At 37.8% G+C, this 14,411-nt stretch overlaps 3 protein-coding genes across 4 annotated transcripts in view; 1 reads left to right on the forward strand and 2 right to left on the reverse strand.

Moving 5' to 3' along the window:
- Nucleotides 1–14,411, reverse strand: part of LOC122661344 (DEAD-box ATP-dependent RNA helicase 28) — a 39,619-nt gene that overhangs the window by 17,356 nt on the left and 7,852 nt on the right. The gene's annotated exons all lie outside the window — the stretch shown is intronic.
- LOC122661346 (signal peptidase complex catalytic subunit SEC11C-like) lies at nt 1,632–4,970 on the forward strand. Of its 2 annotated transcripts, XM_043856708.1 has the most exons (9): nt 1,632–1,768; nt 2,135–2,247; nt 2,391–2,462; nt 2,671–2,706; nt 2,784–2,829; nt 3,052–3,145; nt 4,394–4,451; nt 4,707–4,761; nt 4,806–4,970. In XM_043856708.1, the coding sequence occupies exons 1-8, from the start codon at nt 1,726–1,728 to the stop codon at nt 4,746–4,748; spliced, it is 504 nt and encodes a 167-aa protein (XP_043712643.1). In that variant the 5' UTR covers nt 1,632–1,725; the 3' UTR covers nt 4,749–4,761; nt 4,806–4,970. The 2 variants fall into 2 exon arrangements, with proteins under 2 accessions (XP_043712643.1, XP_043712644.1); XM_043856709.1 differs by lacking the exons at nt 4,394–4,451; nt 4,707–4,761; nt 4,806–4,970 and adding an exon at nt 3,293–3,389.
- Nucleotides 8,875–10,249, reverse strand: LOC122661345 (E3 ubiquitin-protein ligase CIP8-like). Its single transcript, XM_043856707.1, has one exon. It carries the CDS (start codon nt 10,171–10,173, stop codon nt 9,079–9,081), a length of 1,095 nt encoding a protein of 364 aa, XP_043712642.1. The 5' UTR covers nt 10,174–10,249; the 3' UTR covers nt 8,875–9,078.

Genomic DNA, 14,411 nt, shown 5'->3' on the forward strand with positions numbered 1-14,411 from the left:
ATCGGCCGTTGGCGCCCTACATACGTTTAGAGACTTGGGGGAAAAAAAGGTTTAAGAGACTTGGGTTGTCAGGTTGTGCTAGCTAGGTATAAGCTTACTCATATATTCATTCACAAATTACAGTTCCATTTGCCTCATGCCCATGGTTCGTGATCTCGGTATCGGCTGGATCGGATCGGCCGATACAGATCGGGATCACCCAAACTCAGACAAATATGACACTTTTGTCCCTATTTTCTTATAAAAAAAAACTATTTGTTTTACATTTTTACCCCTGTCGGTATATCTAGATCGGATCGATATCGGGATCGTTCTCATGCCCAAGGTTTGTAATATCGGTATCAGCTAGATCAGATCGGATCAACTGATACAGATTGGGATTGCCCAAACTCGGGCAAATATGACACTTTTGCCCCTATTTTTTTTATTATAAAATATCTGAATTTTTTTACCTTTTTACCCTTGTCCGTACAGCTGGATCGGATCAGATCGGTATCGAGATCGAACTCGATCGATATCGATCCGATCGGGCCAAAATTGGCCGATTTGAGAATACGAACCTTGCTCATGCGAGTCATGCCATTCAATGCCAGGCCAGGCTCAGCAGAGACCTCAGAATCGATAGTTGGATACATCCGGCCCCAGAATCGAGCTAGAAAAATCCAATCCTAACTCACTGTCAGGGTTGAAAATTTCAGCCCAAGACCCGTTCAAGCTTAGAGTGGGTCCAAGCTCACAAGGAATTTTTTGCCTGTCAGGTTCCCTGCCCCGTCCAGTTATCCGGTTCCTCTCATAGTGGGGCAAAAATGACAACTTAACCACACCCGGGCAGGGGTTAGGTCGCCATTTCCACCCCCCTATGAGAGGAACCGAACAACTGTACCAAGCAGGAACCTGAGAGGATAATAATCCAGCTCACAGGGCCAAACTTGCATCCCTAGTCCCTACTCTTGATCTTAGCCAAAAGGCTGAGAAAGGTATGTTTGCTCAAAGATTGAAAACCCAATTTTAGGTTCCTCAATCCAATAATCCAAAAACTAAATGATTCAATTGAGGCCCAGCACAAGCCCAGTCTGATATACAAGACTAAAGTCTCAAGCCTAGCCGAAGCCCATCTAAAAACATTTTGAATGCAGTCCAGCATGCAAATCGTTATCACCTCCAATTCCTGCCCGCTCCAATTCCCTCGAATTCCTCACATAGGAGTGGAAAATGACCACCCTACTCTTGCCCGAACACACTGCCCAAGGTGGGGTAGGGTGGTCATTTCTGCTCTTATGTGAGGAATTGGAGGAAATTGGAGCGGGCAGCAAATTGGAGGTGATAAAAATTCAGTGCATCTACCATTCTACCATCCGTAATAATGTACTGGGAGAGGATTCTCTGAGCAAGCGGAGTAACCTATGCCTCCTCCCACCAAACAAAATATAAGGAAGAAAAAAAGCATGACTAAGGCTTACCGTTTAAACTATAATTTGGACAACAAACCCAACCAATAGAAAATTGAGACGTCAGATTTTAGAAAGAAAGATCCAAATCTATTCGCTGCCGACAGAGCTAATTTGCTGTTCGCTCTTGTTGACTGTGTTGACTGTGTTGTCTGTTCTTCATTCCTTAAACACTACAAATTTGAACTTTTAACCGTTACAAGCTTTATGCAAAACAATGGCAACAGAAGAATTGGAATAACGAAAGGGCGATTTATAGAACCAGAGAAGACAAAGAATGGGAAGAACAAGGCGCTTTATAGTGCAAGCCATCAATCTTGGTATCTCTCTCTCTCTCTCTCTGATTCATTTGAAGATTTTCTTTCCCAAATCTGTTTGATTAGTTTCTTTAGGTACTGTTTGGCTGTCCAGAAATGTAATGTTGTGCTCAATTCTTCCAGTGTTTTCATAAGAAAACTTCACATTCAAAATACTATATCTAGTAAATTAGGACTGAGGAAAATACATTAAAAACCTTTTGAGTATGATTGCTTTCATGGAGGTTTAAAATCCCAAAACATAAAATTTAAGCACATAATTATAGCCATGTATCGGTATTGGTGTCAGTCGATACCGATATGAATCGGATGATACAACCAATCCAATACTGATTTCTAAAACCCTGATTAGTTGCAACAAATTTTCAGGAATGACGATTACATTGCCACTAATGATATGGAAGCTATTAATATGCTTGAGTGGAAGCGATTCACCAGTCACAGTTGTACTAAGTGCAAGCATGGAACCAGGCTTCAAAAGGGTAAATCACCTTAAGCTTCCATCAGTTCATATGATACCTCATTAACTATTCATACCAGCAATGGTTGTTTTGGTTGTGAAAAAGTAGAGTTCATGTCAGTAGACCTCTCAGTGAACTAACTAGTAACTCTCTGTTTCTAAAAGGGTGATATATTGTTCCTACACATGAGCAAATCGCCTATTCGTTCTGGAGACATAGTTGTTTTTCGTGTTGAGGTAATACTCTTCTTTCTGACTCTTTTGGGGTTCCATGCGAAAGTAATTATCCCACATCAGATGTGAGTAGTCCAATGTGAAGACTTATAAGGACTTAGATATATTCTCTTTAATGGCTAACTTTTAAAGATGAGTTCTACCCAAGTCTCAACAAAACTTTAATTCATCTTGGCGTATATTCTTATCATTTTTTTTCCATTCATTTCAGGGACGAGATATTCCAATCGTTCATCGTGTTATTACGGTACTGTCCCATTTTCTTTCAGTCTCTGAATCTACATATGTTTTTCTTGTTATTTCACCAAGTAATCTTTCTTATAGGTCCATGAACGACGGGACACTAATGAAATCAACTTCCTCACAAAAGGTACTTGTTCTGATATAACCATTTCCATTTCCCTAAGAAGTAATCATATAAAATCAGTTCTTGAAGAATATGTATATATATATATATATATATATAAGAACAGAACAGATAGTTCAAATAAGTAAAAACCATTCTGTTCTAAACTTAATATAATTTTTTCATTTTGATCTCCCATGATCTCTTTAGGTAATGTATGCCCTGTTTTTGTGCTGCTATACCCAGGGGATAATAATGGTGAAGATGACAGAAATGGGGGAATATATGCAAAGGGTCAACAATGGCTTCAACACTATCATATAATTGGAAGAGTTGTAGGGTAAGAAAATAGTCTTGACTTGCAATTTCTAAAACTGTCAAGTTTAACTTGAATTCTGATTTACTCTCTTTCTATCTAACATCTTTGTCCTGTATATTCTTGTATTTTGGGTCTGTAATTCTGATTTAACCTAATAATGTCTTGTAGGTTTCTACCTTACGCTGGCTGGTTTACTATTATTTTGAAAGAAAAGCCTGTAATAAAGGTTTGATTAAAGCATTCTAGTTACTTAACATGAAATGTCTTCAGTTTAAGAACAAACTTTAAGTTGTTTAATCCTGGGAAAACCTTAAAAGATTTCTCTAACTCTGTAGGAAATCTTAGGAACTTAGTTTACCAATAACTGGTAAACAAGTTAATCCCTTGAATGTGGAACTTATGTACTATTATATTGATTGTGGCTTTGAAAGATTAGGAACTAATGCTCTCTAAGCTATAAAAAGTATCATTTATATGGGAAAAAGATATAGTTCATGAAAAGAAGTAATTTTTGTTGAATGGTTAAAATAATGTTGGCTTTGCAGTATCTTCTATTTGGACTTTTAGCATTCTGGTCGTCAACTTGAAGAGATGAAGTTGAAGCACACCATACAGACTGCAAATGAAAATTTCCTTTGAGGACCCTTTTTTTTGGTCAATGAATTGTTATGGAAGATGTGATTATCAAACCTTGAGAGGACAAACATTTTATTTTTTTTTTTCTAACAAATGTTAGATTATGAGCTTGGTATTCCTTGTTACAACCTAAAATAAAATCTGTGATCTGAAAAATAAGAGAAGCTGGTAATGTTTCTTAGCCTGTAATGCAGAAATTAGATTTGCCTTTTAAGGGCTTGTTTTCAATCTTGTTATAGATTTGTTTGAGTCTAGTTTGGTTTCTTGTTTTTGTTTTTTCGCTTTTTTACTGATGGCCATCCTGATGGTGGAAAAGTGATCTAAGTTTTGTGATCTGGGTATGCCTGGACATTAATTCTATATTCTCTATTGTTCTTTTAATGGAATCTTTTGCTGACCTTTAGCACAAAAAAGAAGTAAGAAAAAAAAAAAAACCCTACAATGTGAGAAGTTCCATGTTCGTCATATTATTGGAAGAATTGTAGGGTAAGAAAATAGTCTTGACTTACAATTTCTAAAACTGTCAAGTTTAACTTGAATTCTGATTTACTCTCTTTCTATCTAACATCTTTGCCCTGTACATTCTTGTATTTTGGGTCTGTTATTCTGATTTAGCCTAATAATGTCTTGTAGGTTTCCACCTTACGCCGGCTGGTTTACTATTATTCTGAAAGATAAGCCTGTAATAAAGGTTTGATTAAAGCATTCTAGTTACTTAACATGAAATGTCTCTGTTTTTACCTTTTGTATTTTTCTTTTTAAGTTTAAGAACAAACTTTAAGTTGATTAATCCTGGGGAAACCTTACTAGATTTCTCTACCTCTGTAGGAAATCTTAGGAAACTAATGCTCTCTAAGCTAAAAAGTATCATTTATATGGGAAAAAGATACAGTTCATGAAAAGAAGTAATTTTTGTTGAATGGTTAAAATAATGTTGGCTTTGCAGTATCTTCTATTTGGACTTATAGCATTCTGGTCATCAACTTGAAGAGATGAAGTTGAAGCACGCCATACATACTGCAAATAACAATTTCCTTGAGGACCCCTTTTTTTGCTCAATGAATTGTTATGGAAGATGTGATTATCAAGCCTTGAGAGGACAAACATTCTATTTTTTTTCTTTCTAACAAATGTTAGATTATGAGCTTGGTATTCCTTGTTACAACCTAAAATAAAATCTGTGATCTGAAAAATAAGAGATGTTGATAATGTTTCTTAGCCTGTAATGCAGAAATTAGAATTGCCTTAGATTTGTTTGAGTCTATTTTGGATTCTTGTTTTTGTTTGTTCACTTTTTTACTGATGGCCATCCTGATGGTGGAAAAGCGATCTACGTTTTGTGGTTTGGGTATGCCTGGACATTAATTCTGTATTTTCTATTGTTCTTTTAATGTAATCTTTTGCCGAACTTTAGCTCACAAAAAAAAAAACCCTACAATGTGAGAAGTTCGATGTTCGTCATGGTGGAAAAATTGTGTTGTCTAAAAAATAAGAGATGTTGGTAATGTTTCTAAGCCTGTAATACATAAATTGAATTGCTTTTTGAGGGGTTGTATTCGGTCTTGTTATAGATTTGTTTGAGTTTATTTTGGTTTTTTTATTTTTGTTTGTTCGCTTCTCTGCTGATGGCCATGCCGATGGTGGAAAAGTGATCTAAGTTTTGTGGTTTGGGTATGCCTGGACGTTAATTATGTATTTTCTATCTTTCTGTTAATATAATCGTTTGCTAACCTTTAGCCAAAAAAATAAAATATAAAAATATAAAAAAACCTAAAATGTGAGAAGTTCAATGTTCGTCACGGTGGAAAAACTTTATTGTATAAATGCACAAATGTTGACATGACAAATTTAGGAGATCCTTCCTAGTGAGTTGAACGGAGAGTTTGTTGGTATCCTCCTCACGTCATTGAGGGGGCCACATGAGAAATGAGACGGTGAGAGAGTTAAACTCTCTCATGCCACTTACTTTATCAAATTGAGTCGGTTACATAACTGACTAAAAGTTTCTGTTATTTTTCTTTATTAAAAAGGAAAAGAGGAAGGGAGGATTTTACATATAACTCCGTTGAATGGTCTTTTTCCTTGCAAATAATTTAAAAAAATAGTTCCCATGGCCATTTTTAAAGGCATTGCATTGTTCTACACAATTTACTACATCTTGACAATTAGTCCAAATGTCTACGATTGTGATATTGCTCTATATAATCCTTGTTGTAGTCCTTTTGCTTTTGCTTCCCGTAACCCAAAATCTAAAGATGTCAAGATAAATGTGTTAAATAAAATCCAATAAACCCAGCCAGCCTATTGGAATTTTGTGTCTGAACTCCCATCACAAATAATGGTTGGATGATTTATCCTTAAAAAGTGAAAGTATAGAAGAAGGTGATAGAACTACTAATAGAGAACGATAATTATATACATATTCATATCATGGATCCATCAGTTATTGTTAGCCATAATGACAGACAGATTACGAGATACATAGTGAAAAATAGAATTGTTTTGGGCAGTCCAAATAAAATAAAAAGTAATAAATACTACAAACTGAAGAATTTTTGTCTTGGGGTTATTGAGAAAAGAAAGAACTAAATCTAAGAACTCTAAGATTGATGGAGCCTAGAGGTTCTTAGCATGCAACCGCAATGCAAATCCTTTTCGAAAAAGACCAACAGAGAAACATATGCCAGTCAATGAAGTTTTTATTGTTGATATTCAAGAGTGATGAAATCTCTTGATGTGTGCTAATCCCTAACATTGTATAGAGTAGCTATATTATCATTATTTGATTATGGGAGAGGGTTCCCCACGGCGTCAATGTGGGGAGAAACCTGCATGCTACAACAATAATTGTCTTGAAAAGGTAGCATCCACTTGGCGCCATATTCAGAGTATTAGAGAGGGGAGTGGGAATCTATGTAAAGGGAAAATTGCACTTTGGCGTCATAAGAAAGTTTTCCCCTTTGATTATAGTAGAGATTTTCTTGAGCAAATTTCCCGTGGGTTTTACCCTCACATTAAGGGTTTTTCTACGCTAAAAATTCTTGTATTCAATGTGGTTTTCTTGCTTCTACTTGTGCATATTCAATATTGGTAAAAATTCTCCTTCAGTCATCGAAAAGAAGAAACCCTTACCCACTAGTGATATGACCATAGGATAGGACATTTGTTGAAAATGTATCCATTAAATTCATATTTGTATGGATTAAATAAATTAATTGCGGACCTTAATAGTCCTTAAATTTTAAGCTAAAATTGTTCACGACTAGGGATGATATATTGGAAATGAAGATTTCAAGGCACAAATGCGAATGCACATTGAACAAGAGCACATGAGAATTTCATGTGTGTTATTATTGGTTTAAATGGAGCAAAATTCTCATCAATAGTGTACAGTTGGTCCTTTGACTTAAGGGGTGCTTTTTAGTGTTGTTGCGCATTAATTGTGAGTTTTGACGCATCAATGGTTGAAATCTTCCCGACTATATATTAGTGTACTAGATTCACAACGTTTGACCATATTCAAAAGAAATGCCCAACATGAAATCTACTATCCTAATTGAATGAATATCAAAGAAAGAGAAAATTTGTTTGTAATCGATTGGACAAAAATTTGCATTCGATTCCGAAAATGAAACAGTCCGCCAAAGATTCACCACAATACTTTCTAGATTAGAACCGAGATCAGGAAATATTCTTAAGAAACGGTCTCCACTAATATATCTAGCGTATTACTTGCCTTGTAAGAGTCTAGAAATAATCCTCGTACTATAGATGTACTACAATCGGTTTTTATTCAACTTTGTTCGTCTTTGGTCATCAAAAGCAAGTTTTCCCCTGTTCACATTATTTCCTCCACAAGGATTTGAATTTGAACCATAAAGGTTGTAAGTCAGTATGCTAATTCCATGAAAGTAAAACTAATCAATGTTATCCTTGACTTCTATAAAAGAGGTACATAGCTTTTTCTGCATCTTCTACTAAAAAGCCAAAAAAAAAGGCTTTTTCTGCATCAAAGCCAAACTTTTAGAGGAAGTCGATAATACCCTCCTCTTGTTGCGTGATATCCTCTCTCGTCCATCCGAAAACCACAGTTAAAGGATTCTCTTTCACCGTGGCTTAAGAAAACCTTGGTCCAAAGACTTGTGCACAATTCACGCACAAGGTGTTGAATGAGGCTAAAGGTGTCAAAGCCAAAATTAAACCGGTCAAATCAGACTGATCCGACCCCAGTTTGGCATGGACCAAACCGAACTGAACCCTTATCAATCCGGCTTCGTTTATGCTTATATCACTATTCAGTTTCGGCTAAACCAATGGGCCCAATTACCCTGACCGATATGATTGAACCCAAAACCAAACTGAAACCTAAAACCGACCCCAAACCCTACCAAATCCCTACTAGAAACCAATCCATATCCGATTTTCAAACCAAACCGAAATTCGAACCCAATAACACTAACGAAACTGAAACCGAAAAAATCCTAATTGGTTCGGCTTTGGTTGCACTGAAACTCACACCGAAATCAAAAAACCGAACCGAACCGCTCGATTGACACCCCTAGATGAGGCCAAAAGCCCCATCAATCAAAATGACAATTACAACTTCGATTTGACGAATTAAATCTAAAAATAGTATTATCCATATGGATCCACATAGAGTCACATGATCAGAACAGAAGAGAATATCAATATGGGACCCACTGATTATTAGGTGAGAAGGGTCTAAAGAATCGGTACAAGGTAGCGCATGCTTCTTTTCCAATAAGTTAATAGCGAATCACATTCACCGTCTCCATGACATCCGTGAACTAGATATAGCAGGTGCAGAGAATAGGAGCAAAGGAACAGCAAAATGCTAATCTCCATACTGTGGTTAGTAAAAAGTGACCCCTCAAATTCCATGAAAATCTGAATTGTTTTGAATTATAAAGTTTCCAACATTCAATTAAGATTACATAGAATTCCATCCAATTTTTTTTTTTTAAAAGATAAGATTATATAGGGAGATTCCAGTGACTTGAATGGAAGGACTAGGTGAATTCCAAAGGCATTCACACCAAAGAAGCCAAAAGCAAAAGACACCATACAAGAAAGAAAATTGGCAAAAGATGTTCTTCACAGAGGGTTCTTCCTACAAGAATTATTATCAAAACAGGGGAATCAAGATTTGAAGTGGAAATATTTACACTGCAATAAAGAAAAGCAAACATATGGTTTCTGGATCTCTACGTTCATCCACACAAAAACTACAGGGGAGAGAAAGAGAGAGAGAGAGAGAGAGGGAGCGAACCGGAGATATTGCAAACATACGGTACCCATTAACCAGATTCGGTATTATTGCTACCGGAACCTGATGGTCCAACAGCGGCAGTGTCCGTCGATCTCTTCTTTCTCTCCTCCTCATACTCGGAATCGTCCGTCGGCAGCTCAAATCTGCAAACAGGGCAAGAATTCCTCGACCCTAACCATGGCACAATACAGTCCCCATGGTACCCATGCCCACACGGCAATTTCTTCGCGGTTCCACCCACTGGCACGGATTCCTTACAGATCGCACACACAAAAACCTCCTCCTCCAGCGTGATTTCCAGAGTCTCTAACGCCGACACTGCAAATCTCGCTGCAGGTGGCGCTCCTCTCCTCACTCCACCATCGCTCTCCGCCAGGTTCTGCAACAACGCCTCGTAACCCGCAGCATCTACATAATCCTCAGGATTCCCTATATAACCGTCCAATTCAGGCATTCCCATTCGCAATTCAATCGAGTTGTCTTCCAACCCCATCAGGATCTCGGACCAGTCCAAGATCCGGTTCCGGTTCTCTCCGATCGTAGCGCGAGAGGCGAAATCCCTGATGCGGAGCCGAAGGATGTCTCGGCGCCTTCTACGGCGATCTCCCTCATTTTCCTCCCGATCGGGATCGTCTTCTTCATCCTCAATTTCATCATCATCAGATCGATCTGCATCGATGTTACTGAATTCAAGTTCGTCATCGTCGTCATCTTCATCGTCATTGTCATTATCCCATCCATCGAGCTCAATCCGAAGGTAGCCCTCACCTTGGGGCGGGGGAGGCGTATCTGAGGCAGAATCCGGAGGCTGAGGAAGAGGAGGAGGCGGCGCGTCTTCGTCACGCGCAGATTGAGCGATTAACCGCAAGACCTGAAGGAATTGTAGGCTAAAAGAGGGATCTTGGCTGTGAAGATTAGCCGGAGGTGTTGGAGGCGACGTTGTAGGGGCGGACGCGGCAGTCATCAACTCGACGAAGCCAGTCTTGCAGTCGCAGCAGATCAGTTCGGTTATGTTGGTTAGGGTTTCGACGGAGACTCGCTTGTCGCAGTGGTGGCACCAGTATTGTGAAGGAGGCTGCTGCTGCGGCTCCGATACGGGTGGATGAGGTGGGGTTTCGGCCATGACTTTTTATGGAGAAATTTGGCCGAGAAATCCCCTCAACCGCAGAATACAAGAGAGAGACGGAACAACGGAACAAGACGAGAGCGAGAAGCGGAGAATTCTCTCCTCTTCTTTTATATAGTCATATCGTGGCATCGTATTATGACCGACGACAGGACAGAATTTCTATCCTCCTACCCATTTTGTACTTCTCCACTTCCGAAGTCGAAACCGTCGAGCTCCATCTCTTATTCGCCACGTGTCATTTTAGGTTTGGGAAGTCGAAAATTTCACACTCCTGGAAAAACATTTCCCTAACTCCCTAACATGAGCTACGTGTCAAACAATAAAAAGCTGCATTTTATACACCATCGATTCGGTAATAAACGGCATTTGATCTATGTAAAGAAACGAAAGGTCGTCATCGTTACTGCGCAGCATGTCTGGTCTAGAAACTAGAAAGGTTATTGGCCGTCCGATAAAAATTTATCTTGATCTAAGGACGAAGATCAAACTGTTATCTTGGACAAAAAGCTGTTTCTCTGTGGTACAAGGGACCACTACTGGGGGCGATAATTTTCCGTGGTACAAGGGTTCAGTTATGTTCTTTACCCCAAAAAAAAACCAAAAACAAAAAGAGTTCAGTTACGTTACTTCTTTCTTGATTAGCCGTGGGCCGTGGCCCGCGGATTAACGATGAAAACAGGATAAAGCACCAAATCGTAAAGCCACAAGGTTTTAGCACTCGGAATCGGGTACGGAATCGGTCAGTGAGGATTTTGATCCGTATCTGTTTGAATCGGTTCAGTTATTGAGAATCTAAGCTATTTTATGGTGAAAATTGAATCGATCCAAAATCATGAATCGGCCCATGAATCGATCCGATTTAAGATGAATTATAAATAAAATGATTAAGAATCAATCGATTCAATTGGATTTCGATTCAGGAAACAATAATTAGAAGTAGTGGAAAACGGAATTGGTGTCAATTGATTCAGATCCGTATTGGTCGATTCCTGATCTGATTTTCAATTTCTAAATCCATGGTAAATCTACTTAGAAAAATGGACAATGGACCGGAGGGAGAGGGAGACATATTGTTGGAGGAACTCCAAGAACCAATTGAAAAGCTGAGAGAGAAAAGGGTGTCAAACTAGAACCAGAACCGAATATCTGAATTGGAATCGATCATTTACTATCGAATCGAAGAAAAATTATCTGATTTTGATTTCATAGGTTCTCTTTCTGGTTCAGTTTTGATTTGCACTGTAAAACGACGACTCTAAACCGAATAGAAATCAATACCTCACTCGAATACTAGCCCATGTATCAATTGAGTTAATTAATAAACTAATGATTAATTTAATTAACAGCAATTGTTGTATCATACTTAAAATATAATACAAGTAAAATGTCTTGTTACTAACTATATAACATATATATTTATGTACGGATCGAAAATGATGGGTCGTGTTATAATGGATTAACAAACTCTATTTGATACTGAAAAAAATAGTTTATTTATCATGTGAGAGTAGAGAGAAAAAAATAGGAAAAACAAGAAAAGAAAAGAAGTGAAGATGGGATAGGTTTTTTTATTTTATTTTTATCCCATAAGCATGGGAAATAGGATGAGTGAGGCATATCGGGAGAGAATGGGGATACACAAGAATATATAGGGTTTGAAAAGCTGAGGTTATTTTCATTGTTGTTTTTCAGAACCGGCACTACAAACCGCATGCAAATCAATTGTGAATCGGATAATGAAAATCGATTAAAAAACCAATAAAACTAAACTATATGCAAAACAATTTTGATTTTGATTGATTTCATTCCGGTTTTGATTATGATTTTATATTGTCAAAATGTAAACCGCATTAAAACTGTACCGATTGACATTCTTAGGCGGGGTTCACAAGATGAAGATAGAAGAGGCGAACTAGTGATTTCTTAGATTTTGTACTCTATTGTCTATTGGTAAGACATCAACCAATTGAGCAAGCAATCGTCTTGAAGTTGTATCGTTTAACACCCCTTGTTTAAGGAATCAGATTGAAATTGACTGGAGTTGATTCTAGATTCTAGTTGATCCTCGGTTCCAAAAAAATCTACCGATTTCTAGGATTTAGGTTGATTCCGGCTAATTTTTCCGATTCCTAATCAATTCGAGCTGAATCAAAATTGGTGGAGGCGGATCTCATTGTTGATTCACCATGACCAGGTGAGCTATAAATTTAACCACAAAGTATATGGATAGAGAAGGGGAATGGATTAGGGCTTGCACACAAGTGGTTAAGAGGGGAGGAGATAAAAAATGCATTTTTTACTTTTGGGTGAATCAACTTGGCGGATCTTCTGAATAGATCGGTCGATTTTTCCAATTGAATCGGGAGATCTACCGAGTCAAAATTCCAATCCTTTGTTTGTTTGTTTGTTTTATTTTTTTTTGGTAAAGAAATTCCAATCCTTTGAGGACAAATTAGAGTGAGAGTAACTGCGTGAGCAACCCATTTTCGAGTGGATCTAGATGAGTGATCTACGAATTCCTGAGTCAACTCGCCAAGTTTTAAAAATGCTCTTTCAACAGATTGAACCTTATGATTTAGGACCTCTCCCATGTGTCTCCCTTAGGGGTGTCAATTTTGGATCGGAACTGATAATCAGACCGAAACTGTCCCGCTAGGAATCGGAACCGACCCACCCAATAGCTTATTGCTCCAGATCTTGTCTTGGTGATAGGTTATTGGTTCGGATCTGGTCTGGTTTGCGGAACCATTGAAACCGAAAGAAATGCATACACTTGATCTTGTCTTGCACCATTTTTTCTATTTTAAAATGTTAAAAGATGATCCTTGCAATTTTAACATACACTTAAAGTGACTTTTATTATACAATTGTTGTCCAGTTGTTATTAGAACATGACCCAAGACTAAGCAAGACACTTGACCCCTCATATTCTAGTATTCTACCCCTCTTATCTGTTGCACATAGAGGACACACATCAGTAGTTAATGAATTGCTTTTGAAAGATTTAGTTTGCTAGAGATTTCTCATTCCAATGGGAAAAATGCTTTACATTTGGCTGCTCAACAAGGGCGTGTTTGGACCCAATTAGGAATCGGAACCGGACTACCCATTAGTTAATGGTCTGGATCTCAGATTTGGAGTCGATGAGCTTATTGGTCTAGATCTGGTTTTCACACCTTAGAACCAAAACCGCTAAAGCACTGGACTAGTTGACACCCCTAGTCTCCCCCCTTTCCAGCCCGTCTTGGCTCTTGATTAAGAAAACTTTTTACTATTTGGAAACTATTAATTGGGAAAGTTATTTTGTTTCTTATGATAAATTAGTACTATGATTTGGGAATTCCACCTATTTTTCTCTCTTTTTTGTTTTTTTGGGAATTTTATGGTTGGTGTAAAATTTATTTAAAAATAATTAGTAAATAGCTCGCAAAATCTTATCATGTTATTTGAGAAGATAATATGTCTTTACTTTTGATTTGAATGATATGCTGAACTCAAGGCTTCATCAACATAGAGATCATGAAGAATATGATCAAATTGTCTTACATATCATTGATAAGGCCTATAGTGCAAGTTAGTGAGCAATACAGTTTGCCGCCCTAAGAATAATATTGAAAAGACAAGAAACAAACTAAAATGAGAGTTGAACAATATCTTCAATGATGGGTACCAATTGAAAAGGGGTGGCCTACTTAGAGAATTATAAAGGATAATCTCCTTCTTGTGTGATTCAATTTAGAGATGATTGACAACATCGTGCAAGGGCATGGACTAACTCTAATCTGATGGCCAACGCTTCCTCCATATTAATTGAAGAGAAACCCACAGCCTCCGAAATAGCAAAGATTTGAGCACCCAAATGGTTGCAAACAATAGCTCCAACTCCTTAATGTGAGTCAAAAGGGAGAGCAACATCACAATTTAATTTAACGAAGCCAATTGGAGGAGATTGGAGGAGGGATCCATTGAAAGCGCATGCGAGAACCAAGGAAAGGATGAGATGACATCTGATCATTAGGAGAGATTGCAGTCCAGAATTCATGGCAAGACTTTTGGGCTGATTCAATGACTTCCACGGGTCGAACTTCTTCGATTAATTAAAGATCAAATCATTTCTTGCAATCCATAGATACCAATATATAAAATAACAATGATTGTGTGCTTCAAATGCTCTTTGCTTATCTTGAGAGAGGAGAAGGCGGCGACGCATTCATGAAGTTTTGAGCTGCTAG

Source organism: Telopea speciosissima, chromosome 5, assembly GCF_018873765.1.
Source record: "Telopea speciosissima isolate NSW1024214 ecotype Mountain lineage chromosome 5, Tspe_v1, whole genome shotgun sequence".
NCBI classification, from domain to species: domain Eukaryota; kingdom Viridiplantae; phylum Streptophyta; class Magnoliopsida; order Proteales; family Proteaceae; genus Telopea; species Telopea speciosissima.

Excerpts from the sequence above, each read along its gene's own strand:
- LOC122661346 (XM_043856708.1), top strand. The coding sequence starts at position 1,726 with ATGGGAAGAACAAGGCGCTTTATAGTGCAAGCCATCAATCTTG. Across the intron at positions 2,830-3,051 it reads AATCAACTTCCTCACAAAAG|GGGATAATAATGGTGAAGAT; the intron begins GTACTTGTTCTG and ends TGCTATACCCAG. Across the intron at positions 3,146-4,393 it reads ATAATTGGAAGAGTTGTAGG|GTTTCCACCTTACGCCGGCT; the intron begins GTAAGAAAATAG and ends AATGTCTTGTAG.
- LOC122661345 (XM_043856707.1), bottom strand. The coding sequence starts at position 10,173 with ATGGCCGAAACCCCACCTCATCCACCCGTATCGGAGCCGCAGCAGCAG.